We start from the raw sequence: 16,902 nt of genomic DNA on the forward strand, positions 1-16,902 counted from the left end.
GAATTAGCTTTCATAGTAGCTGCGAGTATGCGTTGTTCAATAATTTATGTCTTAATGTTATTGTTTTATGTGATAAATTGATGTGCTGTTACACCACTGTACCAATGAATGAGGAAAGGAGGAGGGGTTGGTTTGATGGAGTTGCGAGCGGTGTGTGGAACGCATATTTACCTGAATAAACCAGTCAAACCTTAATGTCAATAAACGACCCCCTCTTATAAATGTTGCTTTACTGTAAGCACCTTTTAAAACTGTTTAAGTTAACATATTATTTACGTTAATATATTATGTAAAGAATCATCAATTCAAAGACGTTTAATATCTTATATGAAACTATTCTAATTAGATACATTTTCATCTTCTATTGGACGGAAGATGTTGCTCATTTGTGTAATATAAGTTACTATTATTTTAAAACACTTATAAAACAGCCACTAAAGTAACTAGAGGCTCTCAAGAGCCTGTGTCGCTCACCTGTTAATGTGTTTACTGATGTCGGCCATCTTCGTTGGTAGGCGGGGTCATTAGACACTTTTTTTTTAAATAGATACCCTAGTATTATGATTGTAGCCAAGTTTGGTTAAATTTGGCCAAGTCGTTTTAGAAAAGATTTTTATACAAGTTACAAAAATGACGAAAAGTTGTTCAATATTGACTATAAAGGGCAATAACTCCTTAAGGGGTCCTCTAACAATTTTGATCATGCTGACTTATTTGTAGATCTTACTTTGCTGAACATTATTGCTGTTTACAGTTTATCTCTATCTATAATAGTATTCAAGATAATAACCAAAAACTGCAAAATTTCCTTAAAATCACCAATTTTAGGGCAGCAACCAAACAACAGGTTGTCCGATTCAACTCAAAATTTGTGAGGGGATATATCTTATTCTGATGGACATTTAAATCTTGAAAGATTTGCCCTAAATGTCTTAGTTTCAAAGATATAAAGCAATAACTGCATTTTACCACTATGTTCTAATTTTAGCCATGTCGGCCATTTTGTTTGGTAGGCTGGGTCATCGGACACATTTTTTACAACTATAAACCACAATGATAATTGTGGCCAAGTTTGTTTAATTTGGCAAAGTAGTTTTGGAGAAGAAGATTTTTAGAAAAGTTACAAAAAATGACAAAAAGTTGTTAAAAATTGACTATAAAGGGCAATAACTCCTTAAGGGGTCAACTGACAATTTTGGTCATGTTGACTTATTTGTAGGTCTTACTTTGCTGAACATTATTGCTGTTTACAGTTTATCTCTATCTATAATAGTATTCAAGATAATAACCAAAAACTGCAAAATTTCCTTAAAATAACCATTTCACAGGCAGCAACCCAACAACAGGTTGTCCTATTCGTCTGAAAATTTCAGGGCAGATAGATCTTCACCTGATCAACCATTTTACCCCATGTCAGATTTGCTCTAAATGCTTTGGTTTTTGAGTTATAAGCCAAAAACTGCATTTTACCCCTATGTTCTATTTTTAGCCATGGCGGCCATCTTGGTTGGTTTGATGAGTCACGCCACACATTTTTTAAACTAGATACCCCAAGGATGATTGTGGCCAAGTTTGGTAGAATTTGGCCCAGTAGTTTCAGAGGAGAAGATTTTTGTAAAAGTTTACAGACGACGGACGACGGACGACGGACGCAGGACGACGGACGCCGGACGCCAAGTGATGAGAAAAGCTCACTTGACCTTTCAGGTCAGGTGAGCTAAAAATAGGAGTCACAGATCCGATTGAATACAATTATTAGCCAAATTTTATTGATTTTGTAACATTTGTTACAAATATGACAAAAGTTTTACCCAAAATCACCAGCACCGTACCAGGACCCACCAGCACAATGACAGGACCCAACAGCACAGTAGCAGGACATAAATCAACTGAGAAAATGCAAAAAATTCTTAAATTGCATGGGTTTTTCACAAAATAATTTTGTCTTTTGGATTTGAGTATAGAAAGCGGACGTTATGAGCATTTTTGTTTAATTTTTCCAGTTCTAGATTTTCTGAAAATGAGCACTTTTGTGTTACGCTTACTGAAACCGTTTAGAGGGTCAATTTTTTTATGGTTTGCGTATAAACTCATTAAAAACAAAATTGAAAAATCTTAACTGTTTCCTTCCATTTTTTGTGAGAGAAAACGTCAAAAATCATCATTTTCGTCTTAGTTTACATTTTTTCAATGATCACCAGCACCAGTCAGGACCGAATCACCAGCACAGAACGTTTTCTCGCAGGACAACCTTACCCACCGTAGGACCCATTTCAAAACACCTTGAATCATCCCTGCCGCTACATATTTAAAGGTTTAAAATCTATACACAGGTTGACAGCATACTTAACATTTTGTAAAGATGTGCTTTTGTTTAAATACATGATTTAATATTACATACGTGTATTTGCATAAACATGTAAATCAACCTTTCCGCAGAAATATGCATTATATATACATACAAGGAGATGATGTGATGTATATACCTAGGAGATACCAAGCTGATGACACATACAAGGAGATGATGTGATGTATATACCTAGGAGATACCAAGCTGATGACACATACAAGGAGATGATGTGATGTATATACCTAGGAGATACCAAGCTGATGACACATAAAAGGAGATGATGTAAGGTATATACCTAGGAGATGCCAAGCTGATGACACATAACATGACATGATGTGATGTATATACCTAAGAGATACCAAGCTGATTACACAAAAAAGGAGATGATGTGATGTATATACCTAGGAGATACCAAGCTAATGACACATACAAGGAGATGATGTGATGTATATACCTAGGAGATACCAAGCTGATGACACATTAAAGGAGATGATGTGATGTATATACCTAGGAGATACCACGCTGATGACACATAAAAGGAGATGATGTAATGTATATACCTAGGAGATACCACGCTGATGACACATAAAAGGAGATGATGTGATGTATATACCTAGGAGATACCAAGCTGATGACACATAAAAGGAGATGATGTGATGTATATACCTAGGAGATACCAGGCTGATGACACATACAAGGAGATGATGTGATGTATATACCTAGGAGATACCAAACTGATGACACATACAAGGACATGATGTGATGTATATACCTAGAAGATACCAAGTTGATGACACTTACAAGGACATGATGTGATGTATATTATACCTAGGAGACAGCAAGCGGATGACACATACAAGGACATGATGTGATGTATATACCTAGGAGATACCACGCTGATGACACAAACAAGGAGATGATGTGATGTATTTACCTAGGAGATACCAAGCTGATGACACTTACAAAGAGATAATGTGATGTTTATACCTAGGAGATACCAAATCGATGACACATACAAGGAGATGATGTGATGTATATACCTAGGAGATACCAAGCTGATTACACATACACGGACATGATGTGATGTATATACCTATGAGATAGCAAACTGATGACACATAAAATGACATGATCTGATGTATAAACCTAGGAGATAGCAAGCTGATGACACATACAAGGAGATCATGTGATGTATATACCTAGGAGATAGCAAGCTGATGGCACATACAAGGAGATCATGAGATGTATATACCTAGGAGACAGTAAGCTGATGACACATACAAGGAGATGATGTGATGTATATACCTAGGAGATACCAAGCTGATGACACATACAAGGACATGATGTGATGTATATACCTAGGAGATACCAAGTTGATGACACTTACAAGGACATGATGTGTTGTATATTATACCTAGGAGACAGCAAGCTGATGACACATACAAGGAGATGATGTGATGTATATACCTAGGAGGTACCAAGCTGATGACACATAAAAGGAGATGATGTGATGTATATACCTAGGAGATACCAGGCTGATGACACATTCAAGGAGATGATGTGATGTATATACCTAGGAGATACCAAACTGATGACACATACAAGGACATGATGTGATGTATATACCTAGAAGATACCAAGTTGATGACACTTACAAGGACATGATGTGATGTATATTATACCTAGGAGACAGCAAGCGGATGACACATACAAGGACATGATGTGATGTATATACCTAGGAGATACCACGCTGATGACACAAACAAGGAGATGATGTGATGTATTTACCTAGGAGATACCAAGCTGATGACACTTACAAAGAGATAATGTGATGTTTATACCTAGGAGATACCAAATCGATGACACATACAAGGAGATGATGTGATGTATATACCTAGGAGATACCAAGCTGATTACACATACACGGACATGATGTGATGTATATACCTATGAGATAGCAAACTGATGACACATAAAATGACATGATCTGATGTATAAACCTAGGAGATAGCAAGCTGATGACACATACAAGGAGATCATGTGATGTATATACCTAGGAGATAGCAAGCTGATGGCACATACAAGGAGATCATGAGATGTATATACCTAGGAGACAGTAAGCTGATGACACATACAAGGAGATGATGTGATGTATATACCTAGGAGATACCAAGCTGATGACACATACAAGGACATGATGTGATGTATATACCTAGGAGATACCAAGTTGATGACACTTACAAGGACATGATGTGTTGTATATTATACCTAGGAGACAGCAAGCTGATGACACATACAAGGACATGATGTGATGTATATACCTAGGAGATACCACGCTGATGACTCACACAAGGAGATGATGTAATGTATATACCTAGGAGATACCAAGCTGATAACACTTACAAAGAGATAATGTGATGTTTATACCTAGGAGATACCAAATCGATGACACATACAAGGAGATGATGTGATGTATATGGGCAGGAATTCGCTAATGAAATTTTAGGGTCAATAGTGTTTATCCAATAAAAAAATAAAGAAATCATGCAAATATGGAGAATAAACATTGTTTAAATATCAAAGTAGGTTAATCTTTATTGCCACATGCAAAAAAAATGGATCCAATTAAAAAAATCAACAAGAAATCAGCCCTTATTATGTGCCGGCAGTGGAAAATTGTAGACAAAAAGTGTAACATTTCTGCAGTGGCAAAACCCCAAGTCATATTTAGAATATACCTGAAGAATTGTTCTACTGTAATAGATGAAAATCAAATGCAAAATGATCAGTCTATCGATTAGAAACCCCATTTTGTACAGAATCCGATTATTTCTGCAAATAAAATATGCTTGAAAATGGACAAGTGCATGTAACTTTTCGCGTCAACAAATGTTACATGCACTTTTTTTATCAGCTAATTAGCTTTGGAAACAAGTTATTGGTCCAGCATTGCAAGTTTTGAAAGGTGTCAACAATGGGTACAATTTGGATATCATCATTTTCATCAATCAACTGAAGTTTAAAAAATATAGAAGGTAAGAAAATTTATTTCATTTTCGTGTCAATACTGCCCAATAATACTCATCTTTTTATAACAGTTGTATATTTTTTATAGTAAGCATTACCATAATTATTTTTTCCACGTTTCAACCCGCTGACAATTACATTAAAAGGTGGCTTTGTTATCTTTCACACTTGGCATCTACCAGTGATCCAGCAGATGATAAGAGAGTGGGACCAGGTTAATTTGACCCCACTATGAAGTGTTACATGCACTTTCTGAGTAGATTAGGTTCTTTGATAGTGATGTGTGACTTGCTTTGCAATTTTATCAAAAAGTATAAGTTTATCTTGTATTTAAACAGGTTTGACCCTTACGATACTCATTTTATTGCTGGAGAGATTTCTGTACATAACATTGACACGAAATATTTACCAAGGATTGGTGTCTATGATACATGCAAGAGCTTTTTTTTGTACGGTTTGCCTTAACAATCTAATGTTTTACATGAAATACCACAGATTAATTGCCAATTTGATTAATTAGTACTTGTATTCTTTCTCAGCATTATAAAGATAACTGGCCACTTAATTTGAAAACATAAAATGTAACATTGACACCAGAATAAAAACAATATTACTTTATTATACTTAATGCATAATTGGCCAGTGCATACTATCAAATCAAATATAAATTTATGCTGAATTCTTAACAGAGAAGTTGTTGATCTTTCTTGATTTCTAGACTTTACAATATTTACTTGTAATTCTTATCGTTTAAAGGCATGTAACATTGACACCATCTTCTGCGTCCAGGTTACATGCTACAACCTAATAAATGTTCATACAATTATTCAATCAATAAAATCTTGTTGAAATATAAATTTGCTTCATAAAAATGATATTAAAGAAATAAATGAGTTTTTATTATTTGTGTTTATTTTTTTCCTTGATTGACTAGCAGTTTTTCCTCATCATTTGTTGGTGTTCCTGTCAATGTTACATGCATAACCCAGAATTATAATGTTTTAAAAGCATTGATTTCCAAACCTCTGATATGAGCTTTAAAATGAATTTATCTGAGTTTATAAATGACTATCTAACATCTGAAATATCACAGTATGGGAACGGAACTGTACGGTTTTCTACTAATTTGGTCATTCGGGAGACTGTCAAGCGGTGCTCCGACATTCGCAAAATAACAAGTTGCTTGATGGAAACTTTGATGAACTATTATGTTGCTATATAACGTTTCTGCTTCAAGTTTTGATAGCTAAAACATTCTTTATGTAAATATGAACCAATAAAATAATAAGAAAGATATATTCATTCAAACGTTTTTCTTAGAATGGTGGAGCTCCGTGTAAAACGATCAAAATTGTCACACAACAGCGATCAAAAATGACAAGTAAACATCGAAAAATCAATGTTTGCTACCTGAATTTTCACATGTACTTTTTCTGATATATAGTCTTACCTATCTGAAAGTTTAAAAGCCATTGTCCCAGTAGAAATCTAAATATATTCATTTTCTCCATGTCGGATATTTTTATTGACTGTACAATCGCTTGCAAGTTTACTGTAATATCACTCGGAGCCTTCCTGTACAATCGCTTGGAGCTTTTCTTTTCATCGTTTGGCCAACTAGACTACTCCGAAAGGAGGATAACCTACTTTACCTTGTTATGACTTCACGGTCCAGCTAGCAAGCAAGCTAGTCAAAGGTATTACTTTTTCCTACACACTCATTGCATTTTGCTGTAATAGTTTCTAGTGGCATATGACTAATTGTAAGTAGATAATTCTTACTACTATCTCTTCTGACACATTCGTGATCAGTTTATGTTTTCCATGATACTTTTGTCATATAAATATTTATTAAAACTACTGCAATCCAATACAATATATGTCTGGCATGATTTTTCTCTCCTTCTTCTGTTATGATTTAACAGTTACTTATTTGGTATTGGTTTTTTTTTTCTTCATTTTTTTAAACCTAAATTACACACTTAAAAGTGTTAATGATGTTTGAAGCTTTTATTTGAATGGATGCAGTCTGCATTAACGGATCTGGTATGTGGGGAGAGGGAGTTTTGGTGGTTGAAACCCCATTTTTTCCGATTATTTTTTTGTTTTGTGGACGTTTCAGTGTGTTCCGTGGTTTGGATCCCCCTTTTGCAGAAAGGCGGGATCCGCACCTGGTCTGATATCGTCAATAATAGTATGATATCCGATCATTCATCTGATTTTTTATAGTTTGGTCTTGTGCTGTGCTAGTTTTGGGGAGAAATGAGCGCACACAGACATTTTGTACCCTGCCAAATTCTTTATGTACCTGTTTCAAGTCAAGAGCTCGTAGTTTAGTGGTTGTCGTTGGTTCATGTCTGTCATATATATTTTTCGTAAATTGTTTTATTATGAAATAGGCCGTCAGTTAAATTCGAAAGGTATTGATTCTTATTTTTCATGTTGGGACCTTTTATAGCAGACGACTATATGTATTTGCTTAAATCCATTTATTTTTTGATCTTTGACAATCATATCACATCTCCTTATTTTTATATTGAAGATATAAATGTGGTTTGATAAAAATGTTGTTCTTACTAAAAAAAACAACGTTCGTTCGTTTGTCGGATGCTATAGTGGGGAATATTGAAAAGTTGCTGAATCGTGACATTGATATAAAAAAAAATCATGTTGAAGGATTTTGTGTTGTCTCTGTCTTTCAGATTACAAGTCCTCTCCCATCCTTGATAAAATTTAATTTTACAGGAGCTTTTTCTACCAGGAGCTATAGCTTGTAATAAACAGACATCTCATTTGAAATTATACCACATCTTCTTATTTTAATATCATGTTTATTGACATATACGTGTCTTTTCTCGGATCAGTGGTTAGCTACCACCATTCCACATTCGAATTCCTTGTGTCGATACCCTCACACCTTTTTCAATGGAAAATCAGACAAACTATGGTACATATCAAGTTACAATATTCCGATCCTGTGATGAAAATATTTTGTTGTATTGTTCAAATATGTATTTACAAAAAAACACTGTATTATTATTTTTTTTAAAATGGTGGTAAATAATATATTAAGTAAAATTCAAAATATGCTAAATTAAATTACCCTTAAAGAGAAACTAGTCATTATAGAAATCATGAGGAATTCAATTTGAAACATTTTTTTTTTAATTTGTTATGCCAATAATTGACATTCCAGAATTTCTTTTGCATTATAAGATGTTCAGGCTCCTTCTGATTTCAAAAGAATAATAATAAACTCATCATGGATACCAGAATTGAAATTTTGTAGGCCAGACACTCTTTTCGTCTACAAAATACTCTTCAGTGACGCTAATGAATCAAAAAAGTAAAAGAAGGCCAAATAAAGTTGAAAACAGGATAGTGGTCTAGTGGGTGTTGGTTTTCTCTTCTGAATTGTTTTACACTGATCATTATGGGGACCTTTAAATTATGGCTTCCTGTAGTTTTGGTAACAAGTTTTCGAGATGAAATGGCATTGAAAAATCGAAACAAGAAATTTGAGAGTTTGTATATTATTGTAAATTTTATAATCTATACATGGATTTTGGTTCTGATTGAAGATAGATTAATTGTTTTTTTCTTTTTCTTTTTTCAGATAGATAGTTGAAGATGTTGGAGACAGAAAACAAGAAACTAAGAAACCTGTTTTGAATGTTTGAAATAAAATTTATTGTTTAAATCTTAAAAAGTTATCATAAATGTAAGATTAACCAGCAGAAATAAAACAAGATATGGGGTAATGTCTCTCAGACAACCTCAAAAATGAAACCCAAATTGTGCTTTATAGAAGTTATGTAAACGATTGAAAATAAGATTCTCCATAAATGCAGCTGTATCAACCTCTCGCAGATTTGTCCATATTTTTCCTTGGTTTTTCATACTATTAGTTTTAAGTGTAACTGTGTCACATGAATGAGGGATATATGTAATCATTTTGTACTCTTACTTTGTCAGTATTAGTTATTGAGTGAGAAACTTGTGGATGCTGATGCTTGTGTGGTGGTTTTATCAATCTCATCCTGTGCATAAAAAAACGGGTTACTTACTTACTGATGATATAAAAATGTTTCATGTTGTGGAAATTTTGGATGACTCCTTCATCAATTGATCTATCTTTGGTCTTAGTTTTATTTTTCTGGTTATTTTGACATTTGAATATCTTTTAATTTAATTAGCCTTCCATGGTGTAACACCATGAACAAGCATAACTACTGGTATAGTTAAAAAAATATGTCTGCTGTCTGATTTAGGTGAATGGTTTGGGTGTTAACCACTATTTAAATAATATCATATATGAGAAATGTGGGAGTATAATTTACATTCAGATGGTTGTTTGGAGGCTTTTTATATCTTTTAAGGTCAATTTTGGCATGGTTCATTATTCATATTTTTTATGTCCACGTTACATGCAACATTTACGTCACTATTTTATGACAGAAAAGAGATAATTGCAAAAATATTAATACAATTTTTTAATGTGAGGGTAACACAATGAAAAAGAGCCTTTTCATGTTCAGAAACAAAATGATTCTTACTGTAATTATCTCTTAAACATTTGCATGTAACATTGACAGAAAATTAGAGGAAACCTGTTTTCACAAAATTTCTGGAAGAAATGAAAATACACATTTTAGAGTTTAGATGAAAGACAATGTTTTGTGATCAATATATATGGTATTGAATGTTGAATGAGTTAAGGAATCATTAATCTCAATTTGGAAAAAGTGTCCATGTTACATGCTCCAAATTCATTAATTGCTTTGGTTCCAAACTGACGCAAGTTTAAAAATGATTTTTTTTTGTTACAAATAGAAGGACGCCATTTGTAGCAATAATTTGTAAAAAATTTGGAAGCTTATAATGATTTTTATTTTTTTCTTACAATGTCACACTTAAGTAACATTAGCGAATTCCTGCCCATATACCTAGGAGATACCAAGCTGATGACACATACAAGGACATGATGTGATGTATATACCTATGAGATAGCAAACTGATGACACATACAATGACATGATCTGATGTATAAACCTAGGAGATAGCAAGCTGATGACACATACAAGGAGATGGTGTGATCTATATACCTAGGAGACAGCAAGCTCATGACATATACAAGGAGATGATGTGATGTATATACCTAGGAGACAGCAAGCTGATGATACATACAAGGAGATGATGTGATGTATATACCTAGGAGATACCAAGCTGATGACACACACAAGGAGATGATATGATGTATATACCTAGGAGATACCAAGCTGATGACATATAACATGAGATGATGTGATGTATATACCTAGGAGATACCAAGCTGATGACACATAAAAGGAGATATGTGATGTATATACCTAGGAGATAGCAAGCTGATGACACATACAAGGACATGATGTGATGTATATTCCTAGGAGATACCAAGCTGATGACACATACAAGGAGATGATGTGATGTATATACCTAGGAGATAGCAAGCTGATGACACATACAAGGAGATGATGTGATGCATATACCTAGGAGATACCAGGCTGATGACACATACAAGGAGATGATGTGATGTATATACCTAGTTAGGAGATACCAAGCTGATGACATATAACATGAGATGATGTGATGTATATACCTAGGAGATACCAAGCTGATGACACATACAAGGACATGATGTGATGTATATACCTAGTTAGGAGATACCAAGCTGATGACATATAACATGAGATGATGTGATGTATATACCTAGGAGATACCAAGCTGATGACACATAAAAGAAGATATGTGATGTATATACCTAGGAGATACCAAACTGATGACACATAAAAGGAGATGATGTGATGTATATACCTAGGAGACAGCAGGCTGATGACACATACAAGGAGATGATGTGATGTATATACCTAGGAGATAGCAAGCTGATGACACATACAAGAAGATGATGTGATGTATATACCTAGGAGATAGCAAGCTGATGACACATATAAGGAGATGATGTGATGTGTATACCTAGGAGACAGCAAGCTGATGACACATACAAGGAGATGATGTGATGTATATACCTAGGAGATACCAGGCTGATGACACATACAAGGAGATGATGTGATGTATATACCTAGGAGACAGCAAACTGATGACACATACAAGGACATGATGTGATGTATATACCTAGGAGATACCAAGCTGATGACACATACAAGGAGATCATGAGATGTATATACCTAGGAGACAGCAGGCTGATGACACATACAAGGAGATGATGTGGTGTATATACCTAGGAGACAGCAAGCTGATGACACATAACAGGACATGATGTGATGTATATACCTAGGAGATATCAAGCTGATGACACATAAAAGGAGATATGTGATGTATATACCTAGGAGATAGCAAACTGATGACACATAAAAGGAGATCATGAAATGTATATACCTAGGAGATATCAAGCTGATGACACATAAAAGGAGATATTTGATGTATATACCTAGGAGATAGCAAACTGATGACACATACAAGGAGATCATGAAATGTATATACCTAGGAGACAGCAAGCTGATGAGAACACAGATTTCAAACATTTGTCTTTAACATATGCCAACATGTATATTAGACAACAAGCTTGGAATTGTCAACTTACATTGTTAACTGATAACAAATACTAAAATGACATTGAAGACTACAGGCAACTGTTTTATTGTAATTTTTTTGTACCAAGTCTGTTTTGTCTCTTATAATCTGTGAATATCTTTTAAAGTAAGACAAGATTATTTACCTTAAGGAAATTCATCACTTCTTCCTTCTCCCTTTTTTTCTCTTCATTATCATAGCTTCCTATTTTTACCAGATCATAAGGAGTTTTACCCTGAAATACAATCAAATAATCTTTCATTAATTATACACATATACATCTTTTATTTTAAATTGATGTTTTATATGATTACGGGATATTTTCTGGTGTTTCACCTCTTAATTTTTACGTGGCGAGGATCTTCAGCGGTCTCCAAATTTCACAGATAGTAATAGATTATGGACCATACACCGGAAATTCACTTACGTTGCAAAATATGATTCAGCTATAATAAATGATCTTATAACAAATATATTTATTTTTATTTGATTAAGATGTATTGTAAACATATCATTACATTCATGGATATATATTTAAAAAAAACCACAGAAGAAGTGAGTACAATTTCAAATTGTAAGGGGACGACTATTCCTGATTCAGTTAAAATAAGGGAGGGGATGGCTATGCTAGAAACTTTTTTAATCAGCATGAATTAAAGAACCTTAGTGAGCACGCTCACATACCCCACGTCCCCACATTGTCATTGGAGAAATTAATTAAGTATAAGAAAAAAAAATTGTATAAGAAAAAATATTGAATAATAATTTCCTGTCAATATACATAGTATGTCCTTATTATCTACAAAGTTTCATGAAATTCTGTTGTGTGGTTTGAGAGGAGTTGCGATGACAAACTGCTGCAGTAGTACATTAAAGTAAATAAGTTCAAAGGGGCGTAACTCCTAGAAAAAAAATTAAATCGCAATTTCCCGTCGATATGCACAACTACATAGTATGTCCTTATTATCTGAAAAGGTTTCGTGAAATTCTGTTGTGTGGTTTGAGAGAAGTTGCGATGACAAACTGTTGCAGTAGTACATTAAAGTAAATAAGTTCAAAGGGGCGTAACTCCTAGAAAAAAAATTGAATCGCAAATTCCCGTCGATATGCACAACTACATAGTATGTCCTTATTATCTGAAAAGGTTTCGTGAAATTCTGTTGTGTGGTTTGAGAGAAGTTGCGATGACAAACTGTTGCAGTAGTACATTAAAGTAAATAAGTTCAAAGGGGCGTAACTCCTAGAAAAAAAAATTGAATCGCAATTTCCCGTCGATATGCTCAACTACATAGTATGTCCTTATTATCTGGAAAGGTTTCGTGAAATTCTGTTGTGTGGTTTGAGAGGAGTTGCGATGACAAACTGTTGCAGTAGTACATTAAAGTAAATAAGTTCAAAGGGGCGTAACTCCTAGAAAAAAAAATTAATCGCAATTTCCCGTCGATATGCACAACTACATAGTATGTCCTTATTATCTGAAAAGGTTTCGTGAAATTCTGTTGTGAGGTTTGAGAGGAGTTGCGATGACAAACTGTTGCAGTAGTACATTAAAGTAAATAAGTTCAAAGGGGCGCAACTCCTAGAAAAAAAATTGAATCGCAATTTCCCGTCGATATGCACAACTACATAGTATGTCCTTATTATCTGAAAAGATTTCGTGAAATTCTGTTGTGTATTTTGAGAGGAGTTGCGATGACAAGAAACAGGACTGACGGACTGACGGACGGACGGACGGACGGGTCAAAAACATTATACCCTCCGCAACTTCGTTGCGTGGGGTATAAAAACTGTAAAACATTAAGTAATAGGTAACTGTTGCATTTATTTTACCTATGGAATGCAGAATGTTGTCTTATTTATATATACTTGAAATAAAACCAGTGAACCTAAACTAACAACAATGTCAAATATGAAGTAACATTATAAAGAGATCATTGAATAATATTTGCGATTTTGCTGTTAAAGAAATTATTGAATGATTACAAAGTGTAGGGTGTGTTGGTAAAATGTGATAAGATGGTAGTCATAGTAGTTGTGATGGTAGTGTAAGATATGTTGCTGGAGTATTATTAAATGGTAGTTCTGCTAATAGTGTATGATTAGTGTAAGATGTGTTGGTGGAATGTGATTAGATGGTAGTAAGATGTGTTGCTGGAGTATGATTAGATGGTAGTTTTAATAGTAGTGTATGATTGGTGTAGGGTGTGTTGTTGAAATGTGATAAGATAGTAGTTTTGTTAAATAGAGTAATCTATGATTGGTGTAAGGTGTATTGCTGGAGTATGATTAGATGGTAGTTTTGTTAAATATAGTATGATTGTTGTAAGGTGTGATGGTGGAATGTGATTAGACGGTAGTTTTCAGGGATGATTCCACTATTTAGTTTAGGGCCGCTTAACGGCCCTTAAATCGGCCAGTGGCCCAAAAAAATGTTTGTAAATATAAATTCCCAATTCAGGAAAATTTGGCAAATTGGCATTTCCGAAAAAGTTTCCGTCACCGATTACTGCAACTATAATTTTTCATAGTTTGTCGTCAAAACGTATTAAAATCCGGATAAGAATGCTGACTATGATCGCATTTTATTAATGATTTAATTATGTCAACATGAGGTAAACAATTTTAGCGGCCGGATTCAATTGAATTTAAAATGTTATGGGAGTATTTGGTCTCGTAAAAGTAGATCGCTCAGCAGGTTGATCAAAAATATGCTTTTTGTCAAAATGGGTGTCAAAACAGACTTCGGCAAAGAGCAAATTCAACATTATATGACATTGATGAAATAATTTAATGGTAAAATCAGATCGCCCAGTAGAGCCGGTTATGTAATTTGATGAACACTTGTTTTGTAAAAGAAATTATTTTATATTTTGCTCTTTTTTCCGCAAAAGACAAAAAGTTTGAGCGTTTTTGAAAATAATGTTGCTGATAGACCATTCATGAAATGAAGTTTACAAGATATCTTATATAGTTCATGAGATATCTTCTAGTTGTGACCTTATATAAAGTATATTTGTAAGATATCTTGTATAAAGTATATTTGTAAGATATCTTGTATAAAGTATATTTGTAAGATATCTTGTATAAAGTATATTTGTAAGGTTTCTTATATAAAGTATATTTGTAAGATATCTTATATAAAGTATGTAAGATATATATTTTAAAATCGATATAAGATATCTTCTATATTATATAAGATATCTATTTTATATAAGATATCTTATAAAAAATATTATTTAATATATCTCATATATTATAAGAAATATTATTAGAGATATCGTATATAAATTAAAAGATGTTTCATATAATTTTGTTAAAGTGATATCCAATAAATCATATTCCACCAACACACCCTACACCAATCATACACTACCAACACAACTACCATCTTATCACATTCTACAAACACACCTTACACCAATCATACACTATTTAATAAAACAAACATCTAATCACATTCCACCAACACATCCTACACCAATCATACACTATTAACAAAACTACCATCAAATCACATTCCACCAACACACCCTATAACAATCATACATTATCAACACAACTACCATGTAATCACATTCCACAACACAACCTACACCAATCATACACTACTTACACAACTACCATCTAGTAATTACATTCCACCAACACACCCTACACCAATTATACACTACTGACACTACAATTTAATCACATTCTACCAACACACCCTATAACAATCATACACTACCAACACAACCACCATGTAATCACATTCCACAACACAACCTACACCAATAATACAGCTACTGAACTACTTAAGTTTCCCGTTTTCCGATTTCGCTTCGTTTTTAATTCGTTGCGTTTGCGTGTTTCGTTCATTCTGTGTGCGTGTCATTCATGCCATTCATTTTGTTCATTTCATTTAAGTTCATTCCGTTTTAGAATGTCTACAGCGTATGTGAACGATTATATCAGTCCAAAACGAAAGGTGATTTGGTTCGTTTTACAGATAAATTTTGTATTTTATAATCACATCATCACATGTATTTTTCTTTATTAAAAAAAACACATGATGGTCACTGGCTCAGGTCTAAATAGACCGTCCTTTTTAATAAAATGATGTGAAGTTTTGTTAAAACTTTTTTGTTCGCAGTATAGTCATTACAAACTTGTTGAGACATAGAACTATTATATTTTACTTTCATATTAAGATTGAATGTATTCACAGGCTTGGCCCAGTAGTTTCAGAAAAGAAGACTTTTGTACAAGTTACAAAAAATGACGAAAAAGTTGTTAAAATTGACTATAAAGGGCAATAACTCCTCAAGGGGTTGACTGACAATTTTGGTCATGTTAACTTATTTGTAGGTCCTTTTTTGCTGAACAATATTGCTGTTTACATTTTATCTCTATCTATAATCGTATTCAAGATAATAACCAACCAGATGCTCCGCAGGGCGCAGCTTTATACGACCGCAGCTGTTGAACCCTGAACGATTGGGGCAAGTATGGACACAACATTCAAGCTGGATTCAGCTCTAAATTTGGATTGTGATTAAATAGTTGACACAGCATAGGTTACTGACACAGAATGAATGTGGTCTAATGAACTTAAAATATTTTTTATGGTCATAAACCTTGTGTTTAAATTCCATAGATTTCTATTTACTTATACTAAAGTTATGGTGTGAAAACCAAGAATAATGCTTTTTTGGGCCCCTTTTTGGCCCCTAATTCCTAAACTGTTGGGACCTCAACTCTCAAAATCAATCCAAACCTTCCTTTTGTGGTCATAAACCTCGTGTTTAAATGGCATTGATTTCTATTTACTTATACTAAAGTTATTGTGCAAAAACAAAAAATAATGCTTATTTGGGTCCTTTTTTGGTCCCTAATTCCTAAACTGTTAGAACCAA

The 16,902-nt window shown here is 33.7% G+C and overlaps 1 protein-coding gene and 1 long non-coding RNA gene across 3 annotated transcripts in view; one reads left to right on the forward strand and one right to left on the reverse strand.

Annotated features, from left to right (window-relative positions):
* Positions 1 to 16,902, forward strand: part of LOC139493899 (uncharacterized) — a 426,642-nt gene that overhangs the window by 219,009 nt on the left and 190,731 nt on the right. The window lies entirely within an intron of this gene.
* LOC139493895 (uncharacterized) overlaps positions 1 to 16,902 on the reverse strand; it is a 92,535-nt gene that overhangs the window by 39,035 nt on the left and 36,598 nt on the right. For both annotated transcript variants that reach the window (XM_071282059.1, XM_071282060.1), the window contains one exon: positions 12,153 to 12,242. In XM_071282059.1, the coding sequence (XP_071138160.1) occupies positions 12,153 to 12,242 (90 nt within the window). The remainder of the gene's footprint in view (positions 1 to 12,152; positions 12,243 to 16,902) is intronic.

This window comes from Mytilus edulis, chromosome 11 (genome assembly GCF_963676685.1).
Source record: "Mytilus edulis chromosome 11, xbMytEdul2.2, whole genome shotgun sequence".
In the NCBI taxonomy this organism is placed as follows: domain Eukaryota; kingdom Metazoa; phylum Mollusca; class Bivalvia; order Mytilida; family Mytilidae; genus Mytilus; species Mytilus edulis.